Raw genomic sequence first — 21,078 nt, 5'->3', positions numbered from 1 at the left:
AGGAAAATACAATGAACAACACTGAATTATTTCATAGGTTTCATAGAAAAAAATCTTTCAAATAACCTTGACTTGACGTGTTCTTCTAGGATCAGTTTTTTAAGATATTTTTTTATACATTATTCAGCTATCAGTAGTATACATAGATTTTACTTCATATAAAAATTTACGACGTTGCCACGTTCGTGTAAAATGAGTAAATTTTAGGAATATGTTTTGAAAGTCACACAATACAGGATGTTCCTAAGTTGGAGGTGCGAAGGATAATGAGAGTTAATATTAAAATAAAAGTCCCATAAACATGTACTGTAAGATTTGTGGGCTGAATGTTTTCATGAACAGTGGTCAACTATTTGTTGAAAGATTTTATTCGCCCAGGTTGTGAAAATTTCTTTAGTATTGGCATTATTGCACAAGCCACAAATGCGAATAGGTAAATATGAACTCGGTTTTATTCCAACAATTCATTGACCGCTATTTGGCATATTTATCTTTGAAATATATTATGTATGCACTTTCCATATAATGCGAACTGATGATAAACTTTTGCATTTTAAATAAATAGGTTCAGAATCTGGTTGTGCGATAAAATTTTCATTATTCATCAGAAATTGTTTTTGCAATTTGTATCTGCGGATCTAATTTGGCTCAGTAGATTACACAGAAGAAGAAGAACGATCTATAAAAAAAAAAGTTTAAAATTGAACAAACGGAAAATTTTGAATAATAATTTCAGAATTGAATCAAGATTGAAATTTCAATGTGTCCAATTTTGAACAAAGATTTGTTAGTTCTTTATATAAAAAAATGGGGAAAGCACTGACGTGAAGATATGAACTTTGAAGCACTCGTTTATTCATGCGACAATTATACAGGTGGTCCAGATTTTAGTGCAATAATTTTGGTGTTGGATAGAACAACTCTTTTCATGAAAAATCTGATGCCAAAGAACTAAAATCTGGATATTAGTGCTTAAAAAATTTGACTTCACGTCAGTACTTTCCTCATTTTTTTTTATTATTTCTATTCATTTTATTTGATTTTTCTGAGCAAAATTTTGATTCGGTAAAACTGAAAATTTGCATTTTGTTGTAAAATGTCATTTTGAAACTGTACAAAATTTTATGTTGATCACATAACTAAAACCACAGAATTTCAAGAATAGAATCGAAAAAAAATTATCCGCTTTGATATCCAAAGTCATTTCGAAGAATAATCCAAAAACTTGATATCCTGCTTCAGGCTCATGTTTCTCCTTTTTTTTTTTCATCCAATCCGGATCGTAATTACCGAAACATTTACGATGACATCATCATAGGTCAAAAATCTTGTTTTTCTGTAAGTTGTATAACTGTACTTTCAGAAAAGGCATGGTTTGGTATGATAAATAGCGTAGTTACGTCACGTGGTGGTGACTAATTTGTATACTAATCATAGGATAGGTTCACGAGAAGAAACGGATATTGACTTTTGAATTTCCTGATGCTCATCTTGGGCATGAGACCTTGAAAAGTGAAATGTTCAAAGAATTCACAGGAAATTCCAAATGAAAGATATTCATGACTTGAATAAATTAAGTTGGGAAGAAATGGTGGATTGTCTCTTCAATATTTCGAGTATTTTGGCTCAAAACCACGAACGATCAATTCTACACAAATAAAAATTTTGTCGAACCTAAAAATCATTTCAAGTTAATCCCCAAATTATTCAAAAACTATTGCAAGAACCTGCTTTTTAGATTATATGAATAGATGACTGAAATATTCGAATCCAGAAAATTCTAAAATATGTCGTGTTAGCTTGTTTAGACGCCATTCATTCATCTATTATACATACAAAAAAAAAGAAGAAAAACCTGTTCTATGGATCTCTGTCTTTAATGTTATATCGATGTGGAAAATCCAAAGTGGAGAAATAATATTGAAAATCTTATTAGGTAGCTACTATTGAAAAAGTTCGAAATTTGTGAGGCGAGTTATCAGATAAATGTTTTTTAGTTAAGTAAAAGTAGTTTAGTAAAAAAAAATTTTTTCTTGAAAATTCGACTTTATTCCTCAACATAGTCACCTTGAAAAGTGATACGTTTAGTACTCTAAAATTTCCTTCTCTAAATTTTCAAATATTTCTTGTAGAAGAATAGATATTCAAGGTATTCAATTAAGATAGCAGCAAAATATCTCAAATATCACGAAGTAACTAAGAAACCTATAAGAGCTATTTGCAAGAAATTTGGTAGAAAAATCAATTGCTATATGCTACACTTGAGAACTGAATTCGATTGCTATTCCGCATTGATACTAACTGATAATTTTCGATCAACTAATTTCAAAGGCTAAAAATCGAAGAGAAAAAGCCATAACTGAAAGATTAAGCTAAATTAAATCATAAAATAAGCATAAGGTGATCATTCTGACGTGAAGATGAAGAATGAAAATAGCATAATATCGAATTGTAGGTTATCTGTAAATGAATAGTGCCACAGATGAAGGATTTGTTCAAGGTGATAATTAATAAAAAAAAAATAAATTTGGATCGCTCCCTTTACCTCTGAAAAACATCTCAAGTCTTGTGCCATACATCTCTAAAAGTCTAGCATCTAGTTCTGTAACGTTCTGTGTCTTGTTTTTTTCTGTTTTTACTGTGTCCTTAGAGATCGTTGAACTGCCTACAAAAGAAAATTTCAAATAGTTACCCAGATTATGCACCTGAACTGCAATTATATTAGATTATATTCGAAGAAAAAAAAATCTGAAACCAATAAACACACACATATGAAAATTCGAGATGGTTATTTCAGAGAAACTGAATATAACCCTGGTAATTGTCACAATTTCTTTTTTTTTTATTACGATTGAGGTCCTGAGCGAGTTAGAGAACCGGTTTTATCTTGTGTAGGTTTCGTTACTGTCCCATTCTAAATTTAGGCACGTTCAATATCAATTCTTCAGATTTCAGATATATTTGTTGCAGTGTGAACCCTTAAAATATTAGAGAAATAATCCTTCTACATGAACCTATGAACAATTCAGGAGGTTCATCGAAGGATAATAACTGAATGAAATCCTTCATCTCGGTCCATTACTACACTCGGAATTTTTCATCGATTTTAATAAATTTTACGCTAAATTGAAGATAAATTCATTGGTATTAAAACAACTTCCAGAAATGTTTTCCAAAAATGTTGATAGTTTATTCATAAAGGTTAAAAAAATCATTTATTTGTAGTTCAATTTCCCAACACCCTGTAGAACAGTTCGGGAAATTTGTTCATTACAAAGACCATCCTTTTCGCCATCTTTCAGTTTTTATTACACCTTGATATCTTGATTTCATTTGTAGATACATGTAATCAAATAAAATCCTGGGCAAGATATTGATTGCGACTTCATTTTTTCAAATGGAACACCCTGTATATTTTTCCATATTTGACTAGCTCTTTTTCCCCTGACTTCGAATATATAACATAAATGTTTGGTCTATGTCTCTTATTCTGAGTACCACAGAGTTTCAAATTTTAAGAACCCCCTGACATGCTCAGTAATCAGTTTTCAAGTGGTAGGCTGCGATAACTCAAAATGACCTTTTTTGAGTTATCTCGTTGGCAACGATATATTACATACGTTTTTCACTATAAATTGGAATTTGATGATTTGGATGCAACTCCATATATTCTCTCTTTGTAGCTTTCTTATTTTTATTGTTCTTCACATAAATTGAAAATATCAAATTTTTCCGCTTCTGTGTAGTGCATATTCGATGAATATTTTCATTCAATGACAAACGTATGTCATATATCGTTTCCAACGAGATAACACAAAAAAGGCGTTTTGAGTTATCGCAGCCTACCACTTGACCAACTGATTACTGAGCACGTCAGGGGGTTCTTGAAATTTGAAACTCTGTGGTACTCAGAATAAGAGACAGATCAAACATATGAAATATATAAAGTTTTATAGCTCTAAAAAAAACACCCTTTATATTCGAAGTCAGGGGAAAAAGGGCTAGTCAAATATGGAAACATATACAGGTTGTTCCATTTGAAAAAATGAAGTTGCAATCAATATGTTGCCCACTCTGAATATTTTTAATTTTGTGAGATCATTTTAAAAAACACTAGTCGATTTCGTGAAACTTTTGTACAAAACATTTTTTTTGTACCTCTTTCAGTAACAAAGATAAAGGGGGGGTCAAATTATGGTGAAAAACCCGGTACATTTTTTTAGTGAATATCATTATCGAACCTAACAATACATTGTTAGGTTAGAAAAAAATGCAACTTTTTTGTGACCATATAAAATCACCTTATTAACCTCATTAACGTTTTTCAGACTACTAACAACCATTTCGTACAACGAATATTATGTAAAACGTTGCAGAAATAATTCGAAAACTCAACCTTCATAACAATTCTTTCAACCAACGTTCTTTTTTGAACAGGCGGGTAATTTGAATGCATATCCACGTATTTTTTTTTATCAGTAATTTTCACGAATGTCAGTTATTCAACCTTAACGACTGCTCTGTTATTCACAACCATATCAGTATTCTCAAATATTTGTTGCTTACTGGCATGATAAAAGTAGGTATTGTTTTCTAGAATTGTGTTAGAAAATATAAACTTTTATAGTGCTCCATGAACGGTTTGCATGGAACGTAAAAACTATCGGGATTATGCAATGATCGAGAAATCAAACAAAGGTGGGGCAATTTCAGTTCACCTATCCTGTGTTCGAAAGAAAACATTCGTTGAATTGTTGGAATTGTATAATTTTTGATTCAAGGTTTACTGAAAAATAATAGAGGTTTTGAACTAGATAAGAAGTACTTATTAAAATGAATATCTATATTTATTGGTACGTTGGTACTAATTGGAAGTTGGTGAAGAAAATTGAGACTATTTTGGATCCTCTTCAAAACTCTTAAAATAATAAATGGTTTTTTAATAAGTGGTTTCATACTGATATTGAAAAAGAACGAGTATCTTTTGAGAGAAATCAATGGATGTTTATTCCATTATGAAAAGGAAGGTATGCCACAAACCCTTGACCATTTGGAAGACAACATTCGCCGTGTTATTGCCGATATACGGCCACAAATGTTGGAAAAAGTCATCGAAAATTGGACATCCAGATTGGATTACATCCGAGCCAGCCGTGGCAGTCATATGCCAGAAATCATATTTAAAATGTAATGCCACAAGATTATCTTGCGGATAATTAAAATTCATGTCAATCGAATAATACATCGTTGTTTTATTGCAATTTAATGTTCTATAGCTCTAAAAAAACACCCTTTACATGCAACCAATTTTTTCACTGACCAGAAAGCTTTTTGAAATAATAATTTTTTTTAGCCTTCTCAAAAACGGTAGTCACCAAAACATGTTACTCTAATTGGTTCTCCAGACGTCTGAAATCTCTTTAAAACGGAACTAACACAGATATAATGAGAACATTCGAGCCGCTTTGACTGGACTTAAATTGGTGCAGGTTTCCTTAATAATGCATGAATAAAAGATAAGGTCATGCGAAATATCAAGTGTGACCTCACCGACGTCATCAGCATAGAAAATTGGCTTGAAAATGTCCACCTGCAAGTTTTCTTATCTGTATGACGTTGACGTATAAGGTGCATTTTTGTTTGTGATTGGGGAGTGCCTGCAGAAGGTTTTCTGCAACGATTCGTCGGTACGATTACAATGATAATTCTGAGTAATTCTACTTCTACATTTGCCACTAGTATTATTTGAAGAAGATTGTTTAAGTAGTTAGATATCCTGACGAATCGGTACATTTGGCATCGATGCCTTCTAGTTAAGGATTTAGGCGATACTTTTATTAACTTTATCAGGATAGGATAGGATCAGAAGAATTTTCGAGGCTAAGGTTAAGATGACCAATCTAGAGGAGAGTTGGCTTCATTCATACCGATATAGAGGGCATTATAAGATTTGTTTTATTGTGAAAATGCAAGTAGGTGAGCCATACTCTAGTTCTGGAAAAACTTGAGTACAGAAACTGTAACTGTCCTGCCAAAAAACAGATATTTAAACTAGTTGAGGAAGATATAGACCAAAGAGTTGCAGATTCTTGATAGACTGTTGCACATATTTCTAAGAAGTGCTCAATAATTTTTGTTGTAACCTCTTGCCTTTGTATAATGGAAGAATTTTGAAGCCAAAGAAGTCAACTATAGTGAGACCATTATACCTGCGCAAAATAATTAACGCACATTATGGAAATCTCAAATTTATTCTACAACTGAAGGTGTTCTCAATGATAATTATTTTTATCAGAATTATGCATGCATATGTTATCCACTTTCAACGTTTTTCTTCAATAAAGATGTTTTTTCCCAGCAGGAATAAAAAAAGATGAGATTATCAGATTTTGAATGTATTGGCTCCATTCTGAAATCAGTTGTTCTCGATCAATTCTAGTGATTAATAGTTTTTCTTTCGTTAGATTTTCTACACTCGATCGCTATGCAACGCGAAACACGCAATTTGACCCAAGAGGAATGTGCCCAAGCGGTAGTTTTGCGAGAAGAAGGGTGGACATACACAAGAATTGCAGAAAGGTTTGGAGTTTCCCATACAAGTGTGTCCAGAATGTTGCAGCGATTCAGGGAGACAGGTATGAATGTCCGAAGACCAGGGCAGGGTAGACCACGGGTAACAACTGCCATTCAAGAACGTTACTTGAGAGTTTCTTCGTTGAGACAACGGTTTGCAACCGCTAGCCTCCTTCAAAATCTGCTTGAGCAAACTCATGGGGTGCAAATTAGCACTCAGACAATAAGAAATCGCCTCAGAGAACAAGATTTAAGGCCTCGTGTCGCGGCAAGAGGCCCAGCTCTTACCCCAGCCCATCGAAGGACGCGTTTGGATTTTGCGAGAGAGCATATCCAATAAATACTCACCATCTTTTTTGTACGATTGAGGTGAATTTGGCAAAGAGCCACCTTCTGAGTTCAGGCTGTAGGAATGTTCGTTTTTGATGGGTCTCAGGAGGGTGGCATGTCCGAAGGCAGATTCTGTCATCAGTTTATCGTGGATTATAACACCAGGAATTTCTTTGTCGCAGTGGCTCCATTCTATGCTGAGATCGCCTGAGGAATGGAGTCTGAGCACGTCTTGCATCGTCTGTAAGAGAAAAAAGATCGTAAAGAACATGAAGTATATAATATGTAGGTGGAGAAATAATCTTTGAATTTTTGTGAACATTCTTGCTACTGGTTGAGGAATAGTAGGAGTAGATTTTTTGGTCAAGCACTGATACCAGATTTGGACAAAGCTAGTTGGACCAATAGACTTTTTCTTATGGAGGTAATTTTATGTTGACGGCCTTATTACCAATCCAGACTTGACTTCTTTCAAATATGAAGAAGAATTACTAGTTAATGAATATGGAAAAATCGAGGTACAAAAACATTTCAATAACAGGAAAAGAAAGGAAGAAACACCTATAGTTCATAGCGCCTGGTTTCCAGCAATATATAGTATTTTGGATTATTTTGAATTAATTTCATCAAAAAAAGGATATTATACGTATAAAAAAAAAACGAAATTATGCTGTATTACATTTTGAATAGGAATAGGAGAGGTTGAATGTTGTAAAAGGTGTTTTTTTTTAGAGCTATAGAACTTTAACTTGCAATAAAACAACGATGGATTTTTCGATAGACATGAATTTTATTTATCCGCAAGATAATCTTGTGGCATTACATTTTAAATATGATTTCTGGCATATGACCGCCACGGCTGGCTCGGATGTAGTCCAATCTGGACGTCAAATTTCTGATGACTTTTTCTAACATTTGTGGCCGTATATCGGCAATAACACGGCGAATGTTGTCTTTCAAATGGTCAAGGGTTTGTGGCTTATCCGCATAGACCAATGACTTTACATAGCCCCACAGAAAGTAGTCTAGCGGTGTTAAATCACAAGATCTTGGAGGCCAATTCACAAGTCCAAAACGTGAAATTAGGCGGTCACCAAACGTGTCTTCCAATAAATCGATTGTGCCACGAGCTGTGTGACATGTTGCGCCGTCTTGTTGGAACCACAGCTCCTGGACATCATGGTTGTTCAATTCAGGAATGAAAAAGTTAGTAATCATGGCTCTATACCGATCACCATTGACTGTAACGTTCTGGCCATAATCGTTTTTGAAGAAGTACAGACCAATGATTCCACCAGCCCATAAAGCGCACCAAGCAGTCAGTTTTTCCGGATGTAACGATGTTTCGACATACACTTGAGGATTAGCTTCACTCCAAATGCGTCAGTTTTGTTAATTGACGTAGCCATTCAACCAGAAGTGCGCTTCATCGCTAAACAAAATAAAATGGACGTAGTGCGCGATACGTATTCCGCACAGAACCATTATTTTCGAAATGAAATTGCACTATTTGCAAGCGTTGTTCAGGCGTGAGTCTATTCATGGTGAATTGCCAATCCAAACTGAGAATAAATAACTTGACAGCTGTTAAATCGGTCGATATCTTGAACAGTAATGCCAACTTAAAGTTGTATACCTCGAAAAAAACACCCGTTACAAGCACGTGCCCTCTTTCTTATTTCTTCAGTTGTTACCTTCCGTCTTAAATTTACTCTCGATCTTCTCTCTGCTTCGTATTTTCTAACGGTGTTAGATCCGGACTTCTCGCTGGCCACATAGTTAATTCTAAATTATAATCAAATTTGGTCAACGTAGAAAAAATTGACGAAAAATGAAGTGAGATAAGAATCTTTTAAAAATCACAAGAAGTCAAATATCTCATGAAGTGTTGATTTTTGGTTATAACTTAATATAGCTCAAACGACAGCAAATGAGTCATACTGACAAGCCCCCCAAGGTCTCATTTAGAAACACCCTGTATAAGAATTTTTTTTTGTATATTTTGTCAAATAATGTATATCATCAATTCTGATAGAACTCGTATGAAATTTGTTTCTTTTGATGTCTTCGATTTTTAGTAGCATAATATCAAACTGACCGACCTTGAACAACTGGCATAAAATCGTTTAGGCTCGAACGAAGCCGCATGAAAATATGTTCGAAAAGTTTGGTGACCGCTGGAATAAGAAAACATGTAACCTCAACCACGTGCTATCTGAAAAAGAGGATTGTTATCTTATCGTGCGGGTATTACTTAACTTAAAAGAGGATTCTCCATATTTTCCGTTGTGTAGTCTATTTTGATAAAAGTCTAGGAAAACCGCCTTTCATGAAACTATTTTGTTTTGACCAGTGACGTAGTTCGTGGGTTTTATGGACACCTTTAGATGAAGGTACGAAAATTGATATCTAATTTATGAAGTTTGACATTTTGCAGACCATAATGTTGACTGAAGTTGTAGCATTCTTATCGAATTGTAACGATACGTAATTTGATCGGTAACTTTTACTGACAGTAAGTTTGAAGTTTTAGGTTCTAGATGACAATATAGTTGTCGAAATGTTCGTTTAATGTTTATAAATATTTTGCGTGCTAAATACAATTTCAGTAGGAAATTATTGTCCACTGTGAACTCGAAATATTCTGAAAAGTTAATTTTAGCTTTCAAGAGGGATTACCACCACGTGGTTTTTCGCGTATCAGTCAAACTTTAATACCCATTCAATTCCCCTTTGGCGCTTCTGCGTTGACCAAACTTTGTACGGTGTACGAAGTTGTACATTCACTTCATCTTCTCTCTTTTTTACGAAGCAAATAAGTAGAGGGCAGCACTGTTCGACGACTTTAACGAAATTATAGTTTTACCTCTTTTGTAATGATTTCTGGTAGTTTTTTTTGACGAATATTTTATTATATCAGTACTTTGTATAAAGTACATCATTATTTTTTTTTCGGAAAATGATAACAGAAGAAGAAGAAGGAAAGTTATCATTTTTTTTATTGGTTCATTAAAAATGAATACTTTCTTCCATGTAGATTACTGTTAAAGGAAATTATGTGAAAACCCCATGAAAATCGGTGATTTTCAAGAAGAAATATCTCTAATTTGGTTTTGAACTGAGCAGCCACTTGGTGGTATTCCCTCTTAAGGTTCTGCGAAATGTATTATAATAATAATGGAGTTTATTTCGGTAAATAAACGAATTACATCACTGAGGTATAAAACATTATTACCTGTATATGATTATGTATTATGATGTATTTGGAGTAGATATTATAAATATAACCAATAAATAATAAGAAAAGGTAGATATCCTTTTCATTTTGGGTTTTGAACACAAATAAAGACTCTATAGACAAAAATATGGTTACTTCAAATTCAAAGTAATCTTACCCCTCAAAGAGTAATACGTAAGTAATACTTCAACCTTTAATAAACACAAAATTTCTCATACTTTACCATAATCATAATTCATTAAATCATTTCGATAATAGCCCAACACTTGCAAAAAAAAATTGTTTGACATATATGTATGCGTAACATCAACTAATTATAAATGATCACATAAAAATTGTTGTTATCCAATAATTGCTTTCGATAATTTTTTATTTCCTCATTTGTTGAAAATTGTAGAAGTGAAATTTGAGAAATGCATGGTTATTCCAAATATGACGTTGATTTTATTCTATTCCTATATTCTGAATTATTTTAAAATTCTTCGGTTATATGTAACCGGTCATTTGTAATATCCATATGGAAATCCTACCAATAAAAATAGTTCTTTTCAACCAAGTCAAAAACAATATTGATTCTTATTCTTATCTAAATACAGCAATTAAAATAATGTTGTCTATCTTATTCTGTATTGTTGTTACTATAGAATGAGTGTTCCTGTATAGTAGGAAGTAAGATAATATCCTATCTATAAATTCATTCAACTCTTTGAATGAAATGGACGCCTACATTAAATTCAATTCTTTTTATCTTCGATTTATGATTCGTTTCTTTGAGAGATGATGGAACTAAATTTTTTTCGTTAATTATTTCCAACAATTAGAAATACAATATTTTTCAACGAAAAAGCCCAGCCCAAATAATTAAAATTTTGAAGTTTCAAACAAGATAATTCTAATTTAATCCATGCGATTGCTTTTTCTAAAACAATTTGACATTTTTTTTTGAAGAACATAGTAGATTCAGTATTCTTAACAAAATGATTTCTTATGTCTGTGTGGATTTTGTGAATATTGTTATGAATAAACTATATGACGCAATTTTCAAGCAATTGATGTGAAACTAGCTAGATATGATGAAGAAAGAAAAGCTGTTCTACCAAAAAAGTTGCAACGTTGCCACATTTAACGAAAAATCTTGAATTTTGAGAATTTCGTATAAATTTTTCAATAATTGTAGATTTATCTGGATTTTAAATTGCTTCGAATGAAATTTGCTATAAATATCGCTCGTAACACTACATTCATCCTCTTACTATATCGCGTACTCTCAATGAATTTCCTGTTATATAAACTGAGAATGAGAAAAACCCGCCGAACACGATTAACAAACTAAAACCGCAGAGAAATCACGAAAAAAAGTGATAAATTACGTGAAGAAAATACGTTATTCCATAATAATGGCCGATTAGTTGGGCATTATCACGTCGATTTTTTTTTCAGTTTTTCCGTTTTCTGAAGAAATAATATCAGCGGAAAAGGAAATCGAACTGAACGTTTTTTCTAATCGCTCGGGCGATAATTCAACGATAACTTTCCATTATTAAGACTTTCGTAGGAATTACTCACTCGAGTTTTGTTCTCCAAGTCTCGACATTGCTCGATTTCCTACATTCAAATCAACGCACCTGGAAAAGCGTGGATCATTGTTACCAACTAGATAAATCATGGAACATAGAATTGATTATGATGCGATATAAAACGTCAAATGCGAATTGTATGGTCTTAATTTGTATTCAAAGGAAAATAGTTGAGTATACAACAAAAATATTTTCTTTTGACGGGTTTCATAAAACTTTGATTGACCGATCAACTTGTTGATTATAAAGGGTGTTTTTTTTAGAGCTATAGAACTTTAAATTGCAATAAAACAACGATGGATTATTCGATTGACATGAATTTTATTTATCCGCAAGATAATCTTGTGGCATTACATTTTAAATATGATTTCTGGCATATGACCGCCACGGCTGGCTCGGATGTAGTCCAATCTGGGCGACCAATTTTCGATGACTTTTTCCAACATTTGTGGTCGTATATCGGCAATAACACGGCGAATGTTGTCTTCCAAATGGTCAAGGGTTTGTGGTTTATCCGCATAGACCAATGACTTCACATAGCCCCACAGAAAGTAGTCTAGCGGTGTTAAATCACAAGATCTTGGAGGCCAATTCACAGGTCCAAAACGTGAAATAAGGCGGTCACCACCAAACGTGTCTTTCAATAAATCGATTGTGACACGAGCTGTGTGACATGTTGCGCCGTCTTATTCGAACCACAGCTCCTGGACATCATGGTTGTCCAATTCAGGAATGAAAAAGTTAGTAATCATGGCTCTATATCGATCACCATTGACTGTAACGTTCTGGCCATCATCGTTTTTGAAGAAGTACGGACCAATGATTCCACCAGCCCATAAAGCGCACCAAACAGTTAGTTTTTCTGGATGTAACGGTGTGTCGACATACACTTGAGGATTAGCTTCACTCCAAATGCGGCAGTTTTGTTTTTTGACGTAGCCATTCAACCAGAAGTGCGCTTCATCGTTAAACAAAATAAAACGGACGTAGTGCGCGATACGTATTCCGCACATAACCATTATTTTCGAAATGAAATTGCACTATTTGCAAGCGTTGTTCAGGCGTGAGTCTAATCATGATGAATTGCCAAACCAAACCGAGAATAAATCACTTGACAGCTGTCAAATCGGTCACCACTTTGAACAGTAATGCCAACTTAAAGTTATATACCTCGAAAAAAACACCCGTTATATCAGAAATTCAGAAAAAAACTTCAAGCGCGCCAAACGACGTGGAACAACCGATGACACTAGGAGAGCAAAAGTTGTCAAACCTTGGATTTCAGCAGGTAGATACAGAAAATAATAAATATTCTGCTTATTATAAATTCGACAATTAGGAAAAACATCAGATTCCAAATATTCAAATTTGCATATTTAATCGGGAATCACTCAAATAAATACATTTCATTCAATATAATATACATTCATAACGATATAGTAAATTTGTGGATTTGAAAATACATAACAATCCGACAACGTGATCTAACTATGTTGGGGACATGTAAAAATTGCGTATACTGCCTCTATCTATGTTTATTACTCTATGGCTATCACTTATCTACAACTAGACGCAGAACTTGTCAAATGAGATGACAATCATATATTTGTTGCCAATAAAAATTATCAGAGAATAGAATCAGGATCAGGTCGGATTCTGTTTTCTGTGATCGAGAGGGATTATCACCAAATAATTATCTATAACGATTTTTATTTAATTGCAAATCAACATTTTACAATTCATTACTTTTCTGTTAATTCAATTCGACAATAATTTCCCAGCTCTAAGTGTATTTTCAAAATTAATGTCGAATATTCCCGAGTCCGACTCTGCTGCATTCAAGCCCATGGGAGTGAAAGGCAATTCCATGAACATTGAGGTCGTAGAAATCTATCACTAAGATTCGATTATGGACCTCAGAATTAGTGACAATTAATTGATAACTTGTTCGGTCATTTCCAACAGCTATTTCTAAGGACACGATTAAGTTGATTAAAAATAATTGATATTGAGAAGCTTTATTTTATTGATTGCAAACAAAGCATTTAGCTAAATACCAATCCATTGTAAACCATTTCCTTCAATTTAATATATCATCTAGCCAAAGAAAGTTTTATGAACTTGCATTCTGGAACAATATCGAATGACGATATAGTTAGGTTATGTTAGGTTAGATGGAATAAGATTGTATGTAAATCGTTAATTTGTATTTATGTGTAAGTAATTGAGGTGTTCAGACATTGTGGGTACTATCAGTGGGGGTTCTTGATATGGAATAGAGGTGGATTACATTTGAATGACAGGGAACAGTTCTTATTTTCGAATATTTCGATATTGTAAGTAAAGGGTGTTTTTTTTAGAGCTATAGAATTTTAAATTGCAATAAAACAACGATGGATTATTCGATTGACATGAATTTTATTTATCCGCAAGATAATCTTGTGGCATTACATTTTGAATATGATTTCTGGCATATGACCGCCACGGCTGGCTCGGATGTAGTCCAATCTGGACGTCCAATTTTCGATGACTCTTTCCAACGTTTGTGGCCGTACGTCGGCAATAACACGGCGAATGTTGTCTTCCAAATGGTCAAGGGTTTGTGGCTTATCCGCATTGACCAATGACTTTACATAGCCCCACAGAAAGAAGTCTAGCGGTGTTAAATCACAAGATCTTGGAGGCCAATTCACAGGCCCAAAACGTGAAATTAGGCGGTCACCAAACGTGTCTTTCAATAAATCGATTGTGGCACGAGCTGTGTGACATGTTGCGCAGTCTTGTTGGAACCACAGCTCCTGGACATCATGGTTGTTCAATTCAGGAATGAAAAAGTTAGTAATCATGGCTCTATACCGATCACCATTGACTGTAACGTTCTGGCCATCATCGTTTTTGAAGAAGTACGGACCAATGATTCCACCAGCCCATAAAGCGCACCAAACAGTCAGTTTTTCTGGATGAAACGGTGTTTCGACATACACTTGAGGATTAGCTTCACTCCAAATGCGGCAGTTTTGATTGTTGACGTAGCCATTCAACCAGAAGTGCGCTTCATCGCTAACATCGAGAATTGCTCTGATGGGGGGCACAATAGACCATTAGGTCGAAGTGAAACGGAACCTTCTCAATTGAATATCAATTTCATTCAATAAAATCTGAATAACAAACTGTTTTTACAAAAAGGAAATATGTAGATGAATACCAATTTTAAGGGTGAAAAAGCTACCGTCTTCAAGTTAGTGCTTCCCTCATTTTTATCTGTTAGTAATATGAGCATTTTGTAAACAGTCCTCCAAAGTATCAGTCAAACGCCACTAGACGAATATGTAAGAGTTATTCAAATTTTGATCACAAACAACGCTTCGTCGTCCGAATATGTAATAAGTATCGTTGACCTATGAATACCTGAAGGATACCTCAGTCCGAAACCGAAAGTTTTTTCAACGCAATGTCTTCAGATTTATTACCGTAAGTCCACCATGGGATGGACCGTCAGAACTGCCGAAACAGGTGCTAATTCAATATTTGACTACACGACGTAGATCTAGAGATTGCTGTAGGCTAGGCGAGTTCGTTAACACTGAATATTTTCGAGTTTATCCACGGTTTGACCATGAACTTCCTAAAAACCGTGAAACATCTACGTTTGTCAATATATCTGGTGAATGTTGAGGTTTTCATGCCTGTTCTTGCAACGGGCATGAAGTACTTTCTCGGTATTATCATACTGAAGCGGATGGCGATTTATTTTTAGGCTTTGATTAGGTACATTTTCTTCTTCCATTAACACCAGAACACCGTTTGACTTAGTTACAGCTTTTTCATCATAACCTACCAGTGGCGGCTAGTGACAGTATAAGATGGTGAGGCACATTACAAAAAAAAATATCATTATTGTGATAAACATATATCTTTGAAGTTTACGGACAAAGTTTATTTGTTGTCCTTTACTTTGTCAGTTGCATAATAATCATTGAAACAATTTTTATTAATAATAGCGGGTGGTTTTTTGCAAGGTATATAACTTTAAGTTGGCATTACTGTACAAGATGGCGACCGATTTAACAGCTGTCAAGTGATTTATTCTCAGTTTGGTTTGGCAATTCATCATGAATAGACTCACGCCTGAACAACGCTTGCAAATAGTGCAATTTTATTTCGAAAATAATGGTTCTGTGCGGAATACGTATCGCGCACTACGTCCATTAGCGATGAAACGCACTTCTGGTTGGATGGCTACGTCAACAAACGAAACTGCCGCATTTGGAGTGAAGCTAATCCTCAAGTGTATGTCGAAACACCGTTACAACCAGAAAAAGTGACTGTTTGGTGCGCTTTATGGGCTGGTGGAATCATTGGTCCGTACTTCTTCGAAAACGATGATGGCCAGAACGTTACAGTCAATGGTGATCGGTATAGAGCCATGATTACTAACTTTTTCATTCCTGAATTGAACAACCATGATGTCCAGGAGCTGTGGTTCCAACAAGACAGCGCAACATGTCACACAGCTCGTGCCACAATTGATTTATTGAAAGACACGTTTGGTGACCGCCTAATTTCACGTTTTGGACCTGTGAATTGGCCTCCAAGATCTAGTGATTTAACACCGCTAGACTTCTTTCTGTGGGGCTATGTAAAGTCATTGGTCAATGCGGATAAGCCACAAACCCTTGACCATTTGGAAGACAACATTCGCCGTGTTATTGCCGATATACGGCCACAAATGTTGGAAAAAGTCATCGAAAATTGGACGTCCAGATTGGACTACATCCGAGCCAGCCGTGGCGGTCATATGCCAGAAATCATATTTAAAATGTAATGCCACTAGATTATCTTGCGGATAAATAAAATTCAAGTCAATCGAATAATCCATCGTTGTTTTATTGCAATTTAAAGTACTATAGCTCTAAAAAAAACACCCTTTACAAACCGCCATTGAAGTTAGCTACAATATGACGAATAGTAAGCAGCTTAGTTCAATAATATCGTCCATGTTTTTTTCTCAAATTTCTCTAAGTATTCATAAATGGGCACTGATTGTGGTTAAACAATTTGTAAACGTTGTTGAAGCGTGTATCTTGGCATAACCTACTCAACACAAATCACATAGGAAATGTCAAATACACTGTGTTGCCATTATATAATTGAAATCCCTATTGAAAAACCCCTATTTCATTTCAAGCCATAATGAAACCCTGAAAAGACACATGCATACCAAAAAAGCCCGAGAAAATCGTACAACGCACTCTTGTTTACCAAACTAGCCTCTCACGTATGCGATCCCTTATTCGCGATAATATCTAACCATCTCATAAACAACCATGCCCACTCCCAAATCAAAATTCATCGATGGTAACCGATTTGAAATGGATTTCTCGAGAGAAGATTGACCTCAACCGTCAAACCATGAGGTTGATACACCCGTCGATCGCCAAAAAGAAACACCTCCCATAGCTCCGAATGTGAATGAACTGTTTTGCGCCAGGGGCTGTCTATTATTGAGCTCTTGGACTTGAATAGGGAATTATCTAACACTCGTTTATGATGTCATGAGTGCTAGTCTGCTCGGTCTCCGTGGAACGCTGAGGAATTCGCTTGCCGTTTTAGTTCTTGCAGATATGGTAGATTGGCCGAATGATCGTTCGTATAGTTTGAACGTTGTCTGAATTTGAGATGCTGTGCTGATAAAAGATTCTGGCGAGGGTTTGTTGTAATCGAATTTCGTAATGACATTTATGAAATTATGATGAAGTGCCGTTGGTTTTACCTATAGAGTAAGAGCCTGTCAACGTCAGACTTACGTCATAGTATATACAGGGTTATCCATTTTCAATAGCCAGCTATCTTGTTAGCTGTCTCTTTTGGAGCTGTTATCTTTTGACATTTGATATGTAAAAACTACCGCATTACTAGAAATGGTAGATACACGCTTTACAAACGCATTGAAATTGTTAAAATTCACAACAGAATTTAGCAATCACAATTCGAAAAATTAATACACTTCTGGTTCGTCGTGATGCACTTTTTAGGCCGGCAATAGTGGAACTGGTAGAAACATTTGAGGTGTTGGGATGAGTTAGATATGTGAAGAATCAGAACCGTGTGCGTCGGTCAAGAACGACTGATAATATTGCTAAGGTTTCACGGTTTGACTTGATATTCAAGCTACTTGACTTGGCTTAACTTGAAATCACTTAAGTATTAGTTTTTCGAGGTCAAATCAAGTACTTGATAAATAAATACTTTACTTGACATTGAAAACCTAGGATTCACGGCTTGGCTTGATATTCAAGCTACTTGGCTTGAGCTTGACTTGAAATCAACTCAGGTTCAAGTGAAGTAGTAGTTTTTCAATGTCAAGTCAAGAATTTATTTATTAAGTAGGTACTTGACTAAACATTGAAAAACTACTACTAGACTTGAAGTTGAGTTGATTTCAAGTCAAGCTCAAGCCAAGTAGCTTGAATATCAAGTAAGTGGCATGAATATCAAGCTATTAAGCCGTGAATTCCTATGAAAAACTAACACTTGACTTGAACTTGAGTTGATTTCAAGTCAAGCCAAATCAACTCAAGTTCAAGACAAGTAGTACTTTTTGAAGGTCAAGTCAAGTAGTTGACAAATAAATACTTGACTTGACATTGAAAAACTACTACTTGACTTGAACTTGAGTTGATTCAAGTCAAGTAGCTTGAATATCTAGTCAAGTTATGAATCCCTAAATATTACTGCTTTAGCCTGAATTGTTGATGAAAACCCAGCTTTCAAAGTTGAGTTTACACAAAAACCCACGAGCACATCAGATCTTCGCTGGTTAGGTCCTAGAAATGCATCGAAGTGATCCTGATTTTCATTGAAACATCATCTCAATAGTCCCATATTCACCTAGGATAATGATAAGCAGAATTGTCGCATTTGGGCCTCGAAAAATCCAAGAATGATTGTTTAAAAGCCTCTGCATCCTCAACGTATAACTGTTTGGCAAGGTTTTTGGGCTGGTGGTGTGATTGGACCGTACTTATTCGAAAAAAAGGATGTTGCAACTGTTACGGTGAATGGGTTGCGCTACCAAGCTATGATTAATGATTTTTTAAGACCAGAATTGGAAGATATTGACGTGGTCGAAGTTTATTTTCAACAAGACGGCACTACGTGCCACACAAGCAACGAAATAATCACAATTTTGCATGAAATTGTTATTTCTCAAAGAGGTGAATACAATTGGCCACTAAGATCTTGTGATTCAACACTTTTAGACTATTTTTTGTGGGACCACGTGAAAGATAGGGTCCAAAGATGGGAATTGTCAAGTTATCGAGGACATACTGCTGCAAATGTGCGGATTGGTCATGAAAATCCTTTTCAATCATTAATGAAGATACCTTCCTCTTCACAATGAAACAAACATCCAGTGATTCCTCTTAAAATATACTCGTTTTTTATTAATATCATAAAGAAACATTTTATTGTAAAATCCTAATAGAACTCAATCACAGAAAACATTACAATTTCTAACCTAACAATTCAAGTGTCATTTAATTATCAACCGTTCACAGCAGTGATACCAATCTAGCGAATATGTAAAACACCAATTTTCAGGGCCTTCTCGTCACGCTTTACATTTTTGGTATTTTGAATTCTTGGCCGATCAAAACCCCAGACCTTACCTCGGGCAACTTATAAACAAATTCCCACGAAGGATTCGGTAATATGTTACCTCTTGGGCCGAAGAATAGACTGGAATTCGGAATTAACTAGCGTGAAAGGAAGAAGCTTCTAGTGTGCTCGGCTCTGCTTGGTGGATAGTTATCACGGTCGGGCAGACTCACGCTCTTAGGCAGTGGTCATTCAACTCCGTTTCCGGTTAACCACTTCTTAAAATTAATTCACCGCTGTTATCATCTGGTCAATGAAAATCTTTCGTTCTTTACTTGGCGAGCGTGGCGTTGTCGAACAGACGCATTTTTCGGGAAAAATCAAGATTTTTTTAGGAAGCGGTGTTGTCATATTTACGTCGTTTTCCTAAGTTTGAAGGAATTATTTGTTGAAGAAAATACAAAAAGAAAAAGAATTATTTGTTGTTGGATTTTGGAATAAATTCAGATGAGATTCGTTCATTTTGGAGGGAGAAAATCTACTATCAGATTTGAGATGTGGGACGCCGTTTTCAAGCAAAAAACTTTAACAATAAGTGTTCAGATGTTTTATTTTTTGCATGAAAACGGCGCCTTAAAACGGGTGTTTTTTTTTCGAGGTATATAACTTCAAGTTGGCATTACTGTTCAAGATGGCGACCGATTTAACAACTGTCAAGTGATTTATTCTCAGTTTGGATTGGCAATTCATCATGAATAGACTCACGCCTGAACAACGCTTGTAAAAGGTGCAATTTTATTTCGAAAATAATGGTTCTGTGCGGAATACGTATCGCGCACTAAGTCCATTTTATTTTGTTTAGCGATGAAGCGTACTTCTGGTTGAATTGCTACTTCAACAAACAAAACTGCCGCATTTGGAGTGAAGCTAATCCTCAAGTGTATGTCGAAACACTGTTACATCCAGAAAAACTGACTGTTTGGTGCGCTTTATGGGCAGGTGGAATCATTGGTCCGTACTTCTTCAAAAACGATGATGGCCAGAACGTTACAGTCAATGGTGATCGGTATAGAGCAATGATTACTAACTGTTTCATTCCTGAATTGAACAACCATGATGTCCAGGAGCTTTGGTTCCAACAAGACGGCGCAACATGTCACACAGCTCGTGCCACAATCGATTTATTGAAAGACACGTTTGGTGACCTCCTAATTTCACGTTTTGGACCTGTGAATTGGCCTCCAAGATCTTGTGATTTAACACCGCTAGACTATTTTCTGTGGGGCTATGTAAAGTCATTGGTCTATGCGGATAAGCCACAAACCCTTGACCATTTGGAAGACAACATTCGCCATGTTATTGCCGATATACGGCCACAAATGTTGGAAAAAGTCATCGAAAATTGGACGTCCAGATTGGACTACATCCGAGCCAGCCGTGGCGGTCATATGCCAGAATGTAATGCCACAAGATTATCTTGCGGATAAATTAAATTCATATCAATCGAATAATCCATCGTTGTTTTATTGCAATTTAAAGTTCTATAGCTCTAAAAAAAAATACCCTTTAAGAAAAAAAAGAATGAGAGATTTTTTGTCGCAAATTTGACGAGGAATTCAAAAATCAGTTCCAGTTTGAAATATCCCAGTGGCGTACTATTTTTTCCATTGAAAAAGAGATCATTACCATTGCGTTGCCAGATTGAAATCATGGTCGGCAATAATTCATTAAACATTTTAATTTTGCACTCTTGTGGTC

At 35.2% G+C, this 21,078-nt stretch overlaps 1 protein-coding gene across 4 annotated transcripts in view; it reads right to left on the bottom strand.

Annotated features, from left to right (window-relative positions):
• LOC123687553 (cyclic AMP response element-binding protein A-like) overlaps positions 1–21,078 on the bottom strand; it is a 91,586-nt gene that overhangs the window by 20,473 nt on the left and 50,035 nt on the right. For 2 of the 4 annotated variants that reach the window (XM_045627046.1, XM_045627047.1), the window contains exons 2-3: positions 6,922–7,144; positions 2,546–2,665 (exon numbers count right to left, since the gene is read on the bottom strand). In XM_045627046.1, coding sequence (XP_045483002.1) covers positions 2,546–2,665; positions 6,922–7,144 — 343 coding nt within the window. The remainder of the gene's footprint in view (positions 1–2,545; positions 2,666–6,921; positions 7,145–21,078) is intronic. The other 2 variants (XM_045627048.1, XM_045627049.1) reach the window with 1 other exon arrangement.

The sequence above is a fragment of the Harmonia axyridis genome, chromosome 1 (genome assembly GCF_914767665.1).
Source record: "Harmonia axyridis chromosome 1, icHarAxyr1.1, whole genome shotgun sequence".
Classification (NCBI taxonomy): domain Eukaryota; kingdom Metazoa; phylum Arthropoda; class Insecta; order Coleoptera; family Coccinellidae; genus Harmonia; species Harmonia axyridis.
The sequence above is the reverse complement of the archived record's forward strand: the minus strand, read 5'-3'. Positions and strand labels throughout refer to the sequence as shown.